The 13543-nt window shown below is 41.9% G+C and overlaps 1 protein-coding gene across 5 annotated transcripts in view; it reads right to left on the bottom strand.

The window, feature by feature from the left end:
• RRAGB (Ras related GTP binding B) overlaps positions 1–6707 on the bottom strand; it is a 40123-nt gene extending 33416 nt beyond the window's left edge. For 2 of the 5 annotated variants that reach the window (XM_032757030.2, XM_032757031.2), the window contains exons 1-3: positions 6036–6707; positions 5108–5141; positions 2030–2129 (exon numbers count right to left, since the gene is read on the bottom strand). In XM_032757030.2, the coding sequence (XP_032612921.1) occupies positions 2030–2129; positions 5108–5141; positions 6036–6127 (226 nt within the window). In that variant the 5' untranslated portion in view covers positions 6128–6707. Of the gene's footprint in view, positions 1–2029; positions 2130–5068; positions 5142–6035 lie in introns of all 5 variants that reach the window. The other 3 variants (XM_058441589.1, XM_058441590.1, XM_032757032.2) reach the window with 2 other exon arrangements.
• Positions 6708–13543: the final 6836 nt, after the last annotated feature.

Raw genomic sequence — 13543 nt, 5'->3', positions numbered from 1 at the left:
AATAAGTAGCTAAAATGAAAATAGGATCCAATCCCTTTCTTTATGGATGAGGAAAAAGGATTGGACTTTTTCTGGATTTCACAGTCAATAAACAAAGGGTACAGGAACATATCATAGGCTAAAACAAACAAAACTAAATGATTTAATAGAAGTAAGCATTTATTCTTTGGTTCAAAATATTAACTGCACAAGAGCCAGAAGGGTATGTGTTTTAATAACAACATATCTGAAAGGGAATTTGAACATATTTGAAAGAGTTTTTTAGTAAGACTCCTCATAACGAAAGTTACTCCAAAAAAGGAGGATACATGTTAGACTGTGCTAACAGCAATGTAATGTCCAGAATAAGAGATGTGATAGGCCCACTCTGCCCTGATCAGACTCCACCTGCATCTAACTCTCAGTACCATAAGAAAAATGTAAACAAGTTTGAACAAGTCCCCAAAAATGTTTCAAAATATGTCAAATGAGAAATAGACGGAAGAGCTGGACATTTTTAACTTAAGGAAGACATGATTTGTGAGGCAAGATGGCCAGGCATGGTGGCTCATACCTGTAGTCCCAGTACTTTGGGAGGCCAAGGCAGGCGGATCACCTGAGGTCAGGAGTTCGAGACCAGCTTGGCCAACATGGTGAAACTCCATCTCTACTAAAAATAAAAAAAATTAGCTGGATGTGGTGGTACACACCTGTAGTCCCAGCTACTTGGGAGGCTGAGGCAGGAGAATCCCTTGAACCAGGAGGTGGAGGCTGCAGTGAGCTGAGATCATGCGACAGACAAACTCACTAAAAAAAAAAAAAAAAGATTTGTGAGGCAAGAGATGGCTAGGACAAACTGAGACACTGACTATCCTCAAAATTGAAATAGGCCAGGCACGGTGGCTCACACCTGTAATCCCAGCACTTTGAGAAGCCGAGGCGGGCAGATCACTTGAGGTCAGGAGTTAGAGATCAGCCTGGCCAACATGGTGAAACCTCGTCTCTGGTAAAAATACAAAAATTAGCTGGGCGTCGTTGCGGGTGCCTGTAATTCCAGCTATTCGTGAGGCTGAAGCACAAGAATCACTTGAACCCAGGAGATAAGACTGCACCACTGCACTCCAAAATGGGCAAGAGAGCGCAAGACTCCATCTCAAAATATATATATATATATATATATACATTCAAGAAACAGCTTTCTAGTCAATAAAGCTGACCCAATTATGAGAGTCTACACTTACACTCCAAGCACCATAAGAACAGAAATGAGGTTTCCTTCTCCTTTATTTCCTACGGTCTGAAACATACTGTGTTTTTAAAATGTTGTTCTTGAAACTTCAGGAACTGTATAGAGTAGTGGGTGGCCTTTCCCTAAAAATCAAGGACCAAGCAGAATCCAGAAATGCTTGAATGCTGCAGAATGAAATGGCAGTACAACCCAGAGACAGAAGGGCTCTCCCAGGATCCTACATTCACTGTCCATGGCAGCCCAATTAGTACATACTAACACTCAAACTATAAAAGGCAACAACATATTCCCTAAGTCAGAACCAAAACTCTAATGAGATCATCTATGTGTATCCAGGAAAAGAAGTAGCAGAGTACAGATCAAGTTAACTTCTTTCCTTCCCACCACCGTAATTTACCTTTCAAAGAAGACAAGGTGTAACTACTGCTTTAAAAAAATCTTAGGATATTTTACTGTTATGCTTGTTAATACCTATGGATTTCCCTTTGTATAAGAGTTAAAAACACTCTCCCCACAAGACGAACAAACAATGCTTGTTTAAGAAATAGCAGGATAAACAAAAAGTTGGACAAGGGCAATCCACTTCATAAACCTAGAAAGAAAAGAACCTCCCCCAAGACAGCAAGCAGTAGTAACTGGAATTAGGCCACACCTCTTTGAAAACAAATGCAAAAAGGGTAAACATGCTCCATAACAAATCCCCCAACCTCTCTGCATCCCCAAGGTACTGCAACCAAGTGTGTTATGCAGATTATTAATTGTTAAGATCACCTGACTTTACAATAAGATAAAACATCTTACTTGTTGCACCAAGGCGACGTGTGTCTCTGGCAATATAATTTGCAAAGATAATAGACCTCATGCTGGTCTTACCAGACCCACTTTTACCCATCAACAGCACCTAAGGACAAAGTAGGGAAAAGGAAAGGAAAAAAGTTAGCAATCTAGAGCAAATCAAGTCTAAAGGGATCTACTTCTCTCCTGGATTTGATATTTTCCTGAACTGACAGTACCAACAACCTGGTGCGGACACTCACAACTAACTAAACTCTTCCCAACCAAGGGTGAATGCAGAGATACTTAGAATTCCAGGAGCCAGGCACTTACTTGTCACAGGACACACATCCTTTAGGTGACAGAATTACACTGAATTTATGCTATTAAGATGCACCGTTAATATGTTCAGAAACAGGTTAGAAAAATACCACGTTTAGAAGAAACTAAACCCTGTTCTATCATAACCCAATGTTTTGTTAACTGAATTACCTAGCAGAGGATTGCAATATAACTGAAAGTTCTTCCTCCTTCTGTTCAAGGTCAATCTTTCCACCTCTGCCTTTGATCTCACCCCTTCCACTTACCTCTATGCTCTTATTCCATTTATTACTGCCCCTCCTTTTTCTTTCCAAAAGCTTCCCATGGCCTGCAGGATGAAGTCCTTAGACTACATATAAGACCCTCCTTGATCTAGTCTATTTACTTCTTATCCCTCATCTCCTGTCCCTCCTGGCCTGAAACTTTTAGCTTACAGCCACACTTAATTGAACTGCTGGTAGTCCCTCTGATTGTTCCCAGCCCTCTGGGAGGTCCTGCATCTGTGCCATTGTTTCACGCAGTACTCTCTGCCAGTAAACTATCCATTCTCTTTTCTTCCTTCAGCTAAATTGCAGTTATCCTTCAAGACTTGGTTCAGTAATCATTTTTGCAAGAAGATATTCTGAGTCTAACGCTCTAGGCTGACTTAAGTGTCTTACCTCGGTCCTCGCATGGCACTGTTATTTCATTGCAAAGACTATAATGCATTGCAGTTACTTATTTTGGGAGGTCTGTCCTTCTCTCTCAGAAGACTCTGAGCTCTGGAAGGGGAGAGAGAGTCCCCTCATACCTCCAGTGCCTAACATACAACAGATGCTCAAAGTATGTACATCAAAAGAACAAGCAAGTTATCAAAACAAATATAGAAAGCAAGAGAGTATCTGACAGTGAGAACTGTCCAAGGGAAAGGGTAGCCTCATGAAGGTAAGCAGCCTTCCTGTCAGTGTCAGCATCTCACAAGAGAGCACTTGTCAACGATGTTGTATACTCTCGTACTAAAAGGGAATTTAGTAAAGTGACTTTTGAGAGTCCTTTCAAATCCAGAATTTATGAAATATAGTTCCAATTACCTTGCTTTCCTTTTCTTTCTTACTTTTTTTTTTGAGATCAAGTCTCGCTCTATCATCCAGGCTGGAGGGCTGTGGCATGATCTCAGCTCACTGCAACCTCCGCCTCCTGGGTTCAAGTGATTCTCATGCCTCAGCCACCCCACCTGAGCCCCCCACCTCAGCCATCCCATGCTTGGGATTACAGGCATGCACCATCATGTCCGGCTATTTTTTTTTTTTTTTTTTTTTGTATATTTAGTACAGACAGGGTTTTGCCATGTTGGCCAGGCTGATCTTGAACTCCTGGCATCAAGTGATGCACCTGCCTCAGCCTCCCACAGTGTTGGGATTACAGGCATGAGCCACCATGCCCAGCCTTACCTTGCTTTTCAAATGAAGGGAACCTATGTTCTAGCTTCAGTCCCAAGATATTTCTAATTACTAATTTCTAATTACTAATATAAGGAGTATTGATGAAAATATACTACACTCGGACTTGATTTAATCTAAAAATTTAGCTATATAACTTTATCTCACTAAGGAAATGTCACTGCTGAGCCAGTCTAAAGTTGCTACAAAAAGTCTGCTTTTGTACTTTAAAATTTTTTTTTTTTTTTTTTTTTTTTTTTTTGAGAGGATCCCCCTCACCAGGATGGATGAGGGGATTACCGTGGTCTCGATCTCCTGACCTCGTGATCCACCCGCCTCGGCCTCCCAAAGTGCTAGGATTACAAGCGTGAGCCACCGCGCTAATTGAAAAACAGTAATTCTTTATATTTAGGAGGTACAATGTGATGTTTTGATATATGTATACAATGCAGAATGATTAAATCAAGCTAATTTTTGTTCTTAATCATGTAGAAATTTCTGTATTTTTAGGCATTCTCAATGAAAGCAACTTCAGACAGGCTCATCAAGAACATTCCCTTAGCAAACTGTAGTTACAGAACTGAATTATTAGATGAAGCTAAGGCTAAATATGGTACATTTCCTTCGGTTATTAATTTATACAATGTACCTCTTTCAATTGCCTATGAAAGACTTACCAAGGCTAATCATGTTAGGTACTGATCTAAGTGTTCTACAGGCATTTACTAATTTAAACGTCACAACAATCTTATGATACAGTTAATATTGTTACTACCATTTTACAAATGGGGAAACTGAAGCCCCAAAAGGTTAAGAAATTAGCTTGAGCTGCACTCAGCAATTCTGCCTAAACCCCAACGTAGGGCACAGTACTATGAGAGCACAAAGGAAGGTGTGTCCAATTCCATCTGAAGAACTCAATAAGACCTTATAGTGGTAACATTTGAGTTAGGTTAAAATAAATGTGCAGACAGAGGCCTATATGGTGTGTGGTATATGGCTTACACAAAGTGCAAATTAATTTGTAAATCTGGAGAACAATAAATTCCGTATGGCTGTGATAGGGTGCATAAGAGTGGCAGAGGGTTTGGTCAGGAACAGATTTTAAAGGGCCATGAAATCATTTGGATTTTATTCCATGGGCTTAAAGAAGTTACTAAACGTTCTTAAGTATGTAGATGACTCAGTCAGATTTTCATATTAGAAAAATTAAATCTGATAGCATACAAGGAGAAGAGAGTCAGACAGACCACACAGAAGGCTCCTGCAATAGTCCAGAAAAGATGGTGTATATATGTCACAAAGTTCCCGAATATCAACTTCTTACCTTTACCTTCATGGTTTTGACGTATCTAACACGTCTTACCTTTTTCTTCATGGCTGTATTTGGTAGCACCCACCTGCAGATATAAACCAAAAAAGTTTCCATAATCCAATTCCCTTAGAAATTGAAATTAATGAAGTATAAATAAACATGGAGGTACAAAAGAGCATGTTTAGTACAACGGCTGAGTACAGCTGTGTGTGTGGGACCTCAGATGAATAGAGGCCCCATTTTCCTAAATTATAAAACTGTGTGTATGCTATCTCCTAATTAGAAGTTCAAGAGAGAACTCCTAGGAAGATTTATTTAGGAATACAAATGAGCCATTAAAATTCAAGATTCAATTTTTCATCATCTTAAATTAACCAAAGCAACACAGCTGCTTTAATCAAACAATATCTTCTATTTCTAAAAAAATAGAGTATACTGATATCCTCTACTTGAGGACTGAGTATTGAATATCCTCTATTTATAAAAAACATTCAGCCTCCTAATTTTAAAATCTGGAAGTATCTTTTTAGTCCTTCAGCTGTCCTTCCAAGCCCTATTTCACTCATCACAGGCACAAAGTAGATGTAGGTCTCAAATTCAGGTACAAATTGGCACAGAAAGCACCCTCAAGCTCTGACCTGGAAATGCAAATCTTCTTTCTAGTCTTTCCATCCCCAACCTGGTGACAGCAAATCTCCTTTACTGATAATTCAAAGCAACTCAGAACTGCTTTAATTAGAACACTCCCCCAGCACCACCACCAGGAATATCAGCCCCTTCCCAAGGGTTGTTTCTGCTCAGTTAGCACCAATTCGCTTTCCAGTTTATCCTGTCGTCCAAAGCATAGTACCAATCAACATTACTGGTAAATCAAAGCAATTTATCATGGAGTGGGGTGGGGAGAAGTGTTCTAATTCACAATACTCTCTTCAATTTGAACACCCCCACTTCCAGGTTTGACATAATACTCTTCACCCACCCAAGCGATCCTTCCGGTTCCCCTAGTGGTGGATCCATTCTCGGCCCCAGATTTTCTTTCTCCATCGTTTTCTCAGAGTCAGATTCTTCCATTGCGCAACAAGTCCTTTCCAGTCCCTTCTAAATCTTCAGTACTCTTCAGGGTTTGTTGTTGTTGTTGTTTGTTTGTTTTCTTTTTCACCCCTCAACCGCCTATTCTCATCGCCTATGGCCCTCAGGCCTGCTCTATTCTTGCCTCCGCCTTTGTCCACTGGGGGGCCGCTTTCCCCACGGTTACCTTTATCTCCCGAACCTGGCCTCAAGGCAGGGCCGAGCTGGCTAGCTCTAAGGCCAAGTGATTCCGTGGTACAAAGTAAGAGTTGGAGAATGACAGGAAAAGAAAGGTGGATTAGGGGTCCGTCCTGAGTTTTGGCCTCAGGCCCCAAGGTCTGGAAACCCAAAGGTAACTTCACCCGCAAAGAGGTGAGGACCGCGAAGGCGGAGGTGGCAGAAGGAGCTGACCCGTGCGGTAGGCACTAAGCGGTGAACGCCTCAGCTGGCTCGTGGCTTCCGAGCCCGGCCGCTCGGAGAGTCAGCCGGCAGGGCAGTAGTTACGACCTAACCACCCGCCCTTCAGGAACCCAGGTATCTCACCGCAGCCACCCGACTGCAGGCCAGGATCACGTGGGCATCTGCCGTAAACCCGGAGTCTGTCACGTGACTGCCGCTACCAAAGGGATGGGTGGGCTGAGAAGAATACCATAGAGACTGCTCCAGGAAAGCCAGAGTGCCGTCTGTCATCGTCACGTGGCCTTGGTTCAGGCTCCGCGCCTCGGGCAGGGTAGGGCGCTGGGAGCCTTCAGCCTTTTTAATGAGGGTGGGCCTGGCCCCACCCATCCGCTATGGAGAATTAAAGGAGCCGGTTGCAATTTCAGTGCCTCTGAGCTTCTCTTTTTTACTGCTGGTTACCGGTAATGGTTTTTGACTGGGAAGACAGTGCATTGTCTTTGCCTTCCTGCTTTTTATTGTTAATTCTTGCAATCGAGTTTGTAATTAAATGATTAATACATCCAAAGCACTTAGAACTGTGTCTTCCACATAGCAAGTACTGTATAAATTATCGTTATTGCTGAAACGAAGGATTCATCAGGAATTTTAACACACACATTCATCTTCCCACTTGTTTAAAACAGGAAGCGAAGGCAGTACCATAGTAAGAAGTCAATAAATAAAGTCTAGGGCTGGGAGTGGTGGGTCATGCCTTTAATCCCAGCACTTTGGGAGGCTGGGGAGGGAGGATCAACTGAGGCCAGGAGTTCAAGACCAACCTGGCCAACATAGCGAGACCCCCATCTATAAATAAGTAAAGTCTAGAATTGAGAACAGAAAGACTACTGGTAGGGATATGCACACCAGGAAAAATGCCCAGAGGGGTTCAGAGATGTTGCTTCTGGAGAGTGGGGTAGGGGATAGGATGTGATATGTCAGGGGACTATTATTTTTTATCTGAAGCCCTTCTGTGCTATATATATTTCTATAATGTATAAATGATATATAATAAGATATTAATATGACATTTAATTATATTTAATATAATCAATTAATACTTAAATATGTTATAAATATGTTGTTATTTTTAATACATGTGTAGTTTAATTATATTATTTATAATTAATATATGATATACTACATGTATTATTTACACGTAAGTGTGTACATATATTACTTTGATAAGAAAAAAAGGGAAGGAAGGAAGAGAAACTGCAGGAAGCAGGGTACTATTATTGAAACTACCTTTGCAAAAACTGTAACTGAGGAAATTATGACAGTGAAACAGATCAGACCTAACCAACTCCATCTTACATCTAACCTTTAAGGTGTCCTTGTTCATTCCTGGGCGTAGGCCAAACTAACCTTGGGAAGGAATTTAGTTTATAGTTTAACTCTGATACAAAATTTATAATAGCCCTTTCCCCTTCCCCCCCCCCAAAAAAACCTTCTTACCTGGGAACCAGTCGGCCTTTGCAGGACTAACAAATTAGTTACAAGATTAGAAATTACAATTTAGGGGCCATGCAGCCTCCAGCTGCAAGAGTCTGAACCTCCCCAAATTGCTCCTGGGAATAACATCACTGTTTTAAAACCTAAGATCACTGTTTGATATGTTTTGCAGACCCTGCATTCAGATGCACCAGCTTATGATACAGGAGCAGGGCAGGGAAGTGCTGGGCAGAGAAAGGCAGGTCCCTGGCTAGGGCTCCACCCTGGGGCCTGTGCCCATGGACCTAGGTGAGGATAGGCACTCCTGCCTTCCCACCCAAATGTTATATTCACCCCTAGACGTTGCCATGGGGTCAGAGCCCCACAGCCTGCCCGTCTGCTTACTCCCCCTAGAGGTTGTGAAGCAGTGAGCCATTCCCACTGTGGCATGCCCTGCAAGGGGGATAGGGGAACTTTCCTCGTTTCACTTGCAGCACCCAGACCAGTAATCTGGCCCAGCCAGTTCTGTGATCCCACCCAGGAACAGAAGATAGCAAGAAAAACTCACTTAGAGCTCCCTATGATTCCATATCCAACTTGACCAGTCAACACTCCCCACTTCCCAAGCCGCTACCCACCAAATTATTGTTAAAAATTTCAATCCCCCGAGACTGATTTGAGTAATAAAACTGCAGTCTCACCCACAGCTGGCTTTGCATGAATTACTCTTTCTCCATTGCAATTCCCCTGTCTTGATAAATCAGCTCTGTCTAGGCGGCACGCAAGGTGAACCCCTTGGGCAGTTACACTGTCTGCTCCCACACTTTCCACTTGAGATCCTGTGTGATTCCATTTCTCCACAACTGCCTTGCCTCAAGAAAAAGTTATTCTACTCTGATTAGTGATCCTTTGCTCTATCACTAGCTAATCTTTTGTCTCCTTCCAACCAACTATCCCCAAACAAGCTTCCATTCTGGCTTTCCTTGTCTGATGAAAGATCCTGAGTCCCAAACCAGGAAGTCACTTTAGATTCACTGCCCTCCATACGTGTCAACGAGACCAGGTCATGATCAGTCTATTTTCTACTACCTGCCTGCTCTTATTCTTACTGCCGCTCTTTTTGTTCCAGCTATCATAATCTCTGGCCTAGATATCCACAATAGCCTACTAAGTGATTTTCCTACAGTGGCAGCTCCAAAGGGGTTGGGAGTGAGTGAGTTGATCTTCATTAGTCATCTCATCCCCCAAAACATTTGATGTAATTAATATGTGCTTGCTTTCTAAAGGCAGCTTTCAAATGTGTCTTCCAACACCTACTGCCCCCAGGCTTCACCAGCCAAATTGACCCCTTAAACCACTGTTTTATAAAAATTTACTGTCTCGGCCAGGCACGGTGGCTCACACCTGTAATCCCAGCACTTTGGGAGGCCGGGGTGCGTGGATCACCTGAGGTCAGGAGTCCAATACCAGCCTGGCCAACATAGTGAAACCTCATCTGTACTAAAAATACAAAAATTAGCCAGGTGTGGTGGCACACACCTATAATCCCAGCTACTCAGGAGGCTGAGGCAGGAGAATTGCTTGAACTCAGGAGGCGGAGGTTGCAGTGAGCCAAGATCGCACCACTGCACTCCAACCCGGGCGACAGAGCAAGTTAAAAAAAAAATACTGTCTCTCTGTTGCTGCTGGTATCCTTTTCCCCCTCCTTCAAACCATCCATCCTCCCTAAAAGCTGCTCAAGTGATCCTTTATTTTAATTAATTAATTAATTAGTTTTTGTGGAGACTGGATCTCACTTTGTTGCCAGACTCAAACTCCTGGCCTCAAGGGATCTGCCCGCCTTGGCCTCCCAAGGTGCTGGGATTACAGGTGCAATCAAATTTCTTTCTATCGTCGTTGTAGTTGTTGTTGTTGTAGTAGTAGTAGTTGTTGTTGTTGTTGTTGTTGTTGTTGTTGTTTTTGAGACAGGGTTTTGCTCTATGACCCAAGCTGGAGTACAGTGGCACAATCATGACTCACTGCAGCCTCAACTTAAGTAATCTTTTAAACTACAAACCAGAGGAGACTACTTCCCTACTTTAAAATCCTCCCGTAACTTAAGGAAAAAGTGTGTCAATACAAGGACCTTCAAGATCTGGCCTATAGCAACTCACAAGCTATATTTCTCTACCCACATTCACTACCTCACAAGCTTCATAAGGAATGCTGATGGCTGCCTCAAAGTGCCAAGAGGCAAGAAGTAAGAAGAGGAAGGAACAGATAAAGAAGAGGAGGGGAGGGATGAAGAAGAAAAGGGGGAGAAGTGGGGAAATGGGAAAGAGGGAAGGAATAGAGGGGTAAGGAGAAGAGGAAAAAGGAGGAATAGGGGTAGGAGGAAGAGAATGGAGGAAAGGTAGTGGAAAAGGATTGGGGGACTAAATCAAATAAGTATAGATTCCAAATAATGGTGAATAGGGCCAATGTGTAGTGCATTCCTATTGTAAATCAAAAATAAAATACCAAGATTCCTCAACCATTTGAATGTGCTTTCTCCTCAGCCAGGGCACTCTTTAAAAATGTATCCTGACTGCATAGTATTCCATGGTGTATATGTGCCACATATTCTTAATCCAGTCTATCATTGTTGGACATTTGGGTTGGTTCCAAGTCTTTGCTATTGTGAACAGTGCCGCAATAAACATACGTGTGCATGTGTCTTTATAGCAGCATGATTTATAGTTCTTTGGGTATATACCCAGTAATGGGATGGCTGGGTCAAATGGTATTTCCAGTTCTAGATCCCTGAGGAATCGCCACACTGACTTCCACAATGGTTGAACTAGTTTCCAGTCCCACCAACAGTGTAAAAGTGTTCCTATTTCTCCACATCCTCTCCAGCACCTGTTGTTTCCTGACTTTTTAATGATTGCCATTCTAACTGGTGTGAGATGATATCTCATTGTGGTTTTGATTTGCATTTCTCTGATGGCCAGTGATGATGAGCATTTTTTCATGTGTTTTTTGTTTGCATAAATGTCTTCTTTTGAGAAGTGTCTGTTCATATCCTTCACCCACTTTTTGATGGGGTTGTTTGTTTTTTTCTTGTAAATTTGTTTGAGTTCATTGTAGATTCTGGATATTAGCCCTTTGTCAGATGAGTAGGTTGCGAAAAATTTGTAGGGATATGGATGAAACTGGAAACCATCGTTCTCAGCAAACTATTGCAAGGACAAAAAACCAAACACTGCATGTTCTCACTCATAGGTGGGAATTGAACAATGAGAACACATGGACACAGGAAGGGGAACATCACACTCCGGGTACTGTTGTGGGGTGGGGGGAAGGGGGAGGGATAACATTAGGAGATATACCTAGTGCTAAATGATGAGTTAATGGGTGCAGCACACCAACATGGCACATGTATACATATGTAACAAACCTGCACATCGTGCACATGTACCCTAAAACTTAAAGTATAATAATAATAAAATAAAAAAATATATATCCTGAGTGACTTTCTGGCCATGACAGGAAGTAGGGTTCGAACATGCCTCATTATATTTCTCCAGTTTTAACATCAACACAGACCTTTAAATCTGAAAAGAAGCATTTACATTCTATTCTCTCTGAACCTGCAGGCTTCATCTGCATGATTAAACTTTAGTCTCCACAACCTCTTATCTTAACCCAAACATTCCTTTCTATTGATCCCAGGTCTTTTAAACTCAACCAATTGTCAACCAGAAATTTTTTCAATCTACCTATAAGCTGGAAGCTCCCCTGCCACCCCCACTTCGAGTTGTCCCACCTTTCTGGGCCAAACCCATGTATTTCTTACATGTATTTGACTGAAGTCCCTTGTCTCCCTAAAATGTATAAAACCAAGCTGCACCCCAGGCACCTTGGGCACTTGTTTTCAGGATCTCCTGAGGACCATGTCACAGGCCATGGTCACTCCTATTTGGCTCAGAATAAATCTCATCAAATATTTTCCAGAGTTTGACTCTTTGTTGACACTATATAGTCTAGTAGTTCAGATTCTGGTTTCTACCGAGGTACCTTTGGCTGCTTATTTTTCACATTTTTATTCTTAAAAAAAAACAAAAACCCTTACATACATAGGAAGCAGAGGTCACTTTTTATTTTTGTCGAATTAATTTTTTTTTATATTTTATTATTATACTTTAGGTTTTAGGGTACATGTGCACAACGTGCAGGTTTGTCACATATGTATCCATGTGCCATGTTGGTTTGCTGCACCCATTAACTCGTCATTTAGCATTAGGTATATCTCCTAATGCTGTCCCTCCCCCCTTCCCCCCACCCCACAACAGTTCCCGGAGTGTGATGTTCCCCTTCCTGTGTCCATGAGTTCTCATTGTTCAATTTCCACCTATGAGTGAGAACATGCAGTGTTTGGCTTTTTGTCCTTTCGATAGTTTACTGAGAATGATGTTTTCCATCAAAAAGTGGTCGAATTAATTTTTAAACATTTAATTATAGGTTCTTTACAGAAAGTGTGAACTAAGCTCTATTGCTCACACATTCATTCAACAAATGTTTATTGAGCAGCCATTCGGTGCCAGGAACTGTGTTGGACAACAGGGATACAAACATCACTCTATTTCAGGTTCCACTGCCTGTCAGATGCTTCTGTCTTAACACCTCAGCTCCACTATACACACACAAACATCAGCATTCCCTTTGTCTAGATCCCAACACATATATTTTTTTAACCATCCATCTCAGCAAGAAAAAGTAATACAGGCCCCCAACAAATCCTTTAATAAGTTTCCTGTTATGCCCTAAATTCAATCTAGCTACCTGTATCTGCAAACATACTCCTGGGTCTCCAATACTCAAACTGTCACTCGTAAGTTGCCTGCCCTTCTCCTACTCCACCCTTCCCTACTTCCTCTTTTTCCATAGCTCACTGCTACTTCCCAGAGTTCCTTAAGTTTACTCCTACATACTGCTAGCAGGTCTTTTCTCCCCATTCGCACATCATGGCTTAAAATATCACAAAATGTTCTGTTTAACAAGATTTAATGACTTGATGGATGAAAACTTAATGTAGGGACTTTCAGTTTCCAATCCTACATATAAGGAGCTTAAAAGTCACCACTCCATGTTAACAATAAGTAAAAAACTCAACAAACTGAAAAATCAACAATTATTCTTAAATCCTTTAGAGAAGTGAGGCCACAGGACAAACAGCTGCTGCCAGAATTGGGGAGAGAGGCAAATACAGATAATGACAAGTTTCCAGAGCAAAATTCCATGAGCAGAAGCCTCCCTGGGAACCATTACCTAGGTGGAAAAACCTGAACTCTCAGAGGTGTTTGAACCAGAGCAACTCCATCTTTAGTAGGGGCTGGCTAAAATAAGGCTGAGACCTGCTGGGCTGCATTCCCAGACGATTAAGTCATTCTAAGTTACAGGATGAGATACAAGGTCAGCACAAGATACATGTCATAAAGACCTTGCTGATAAAACAGATGGCATTAAAGAAGCCAGCTAAAACTCACCAAAACAAAGATGGTGACGAGAGTGACCTCTGGTTGCCCTCAC

This window comes from Hylobates moloch, unplaced genomic scaffold (assembly GCF_009828535.3).
Source record: "Hylobates moloch isolate HMO894 unplaced genomic scaffold, HMol_V3 SCAFFOLD_7, whole genome shotgun sequence".
In the NCBI taxonomy this organism is placed as follows: Eukaryota; Metazoa; Chordata; class Mammalia; order Primates; family Hylobatidae; genus Hylobates; species Hylobates moloch.
Note: the sequence above shows the minus strand (reverse complement) of the source record. Positions and strands in the feature narration are given on the sequence as shown.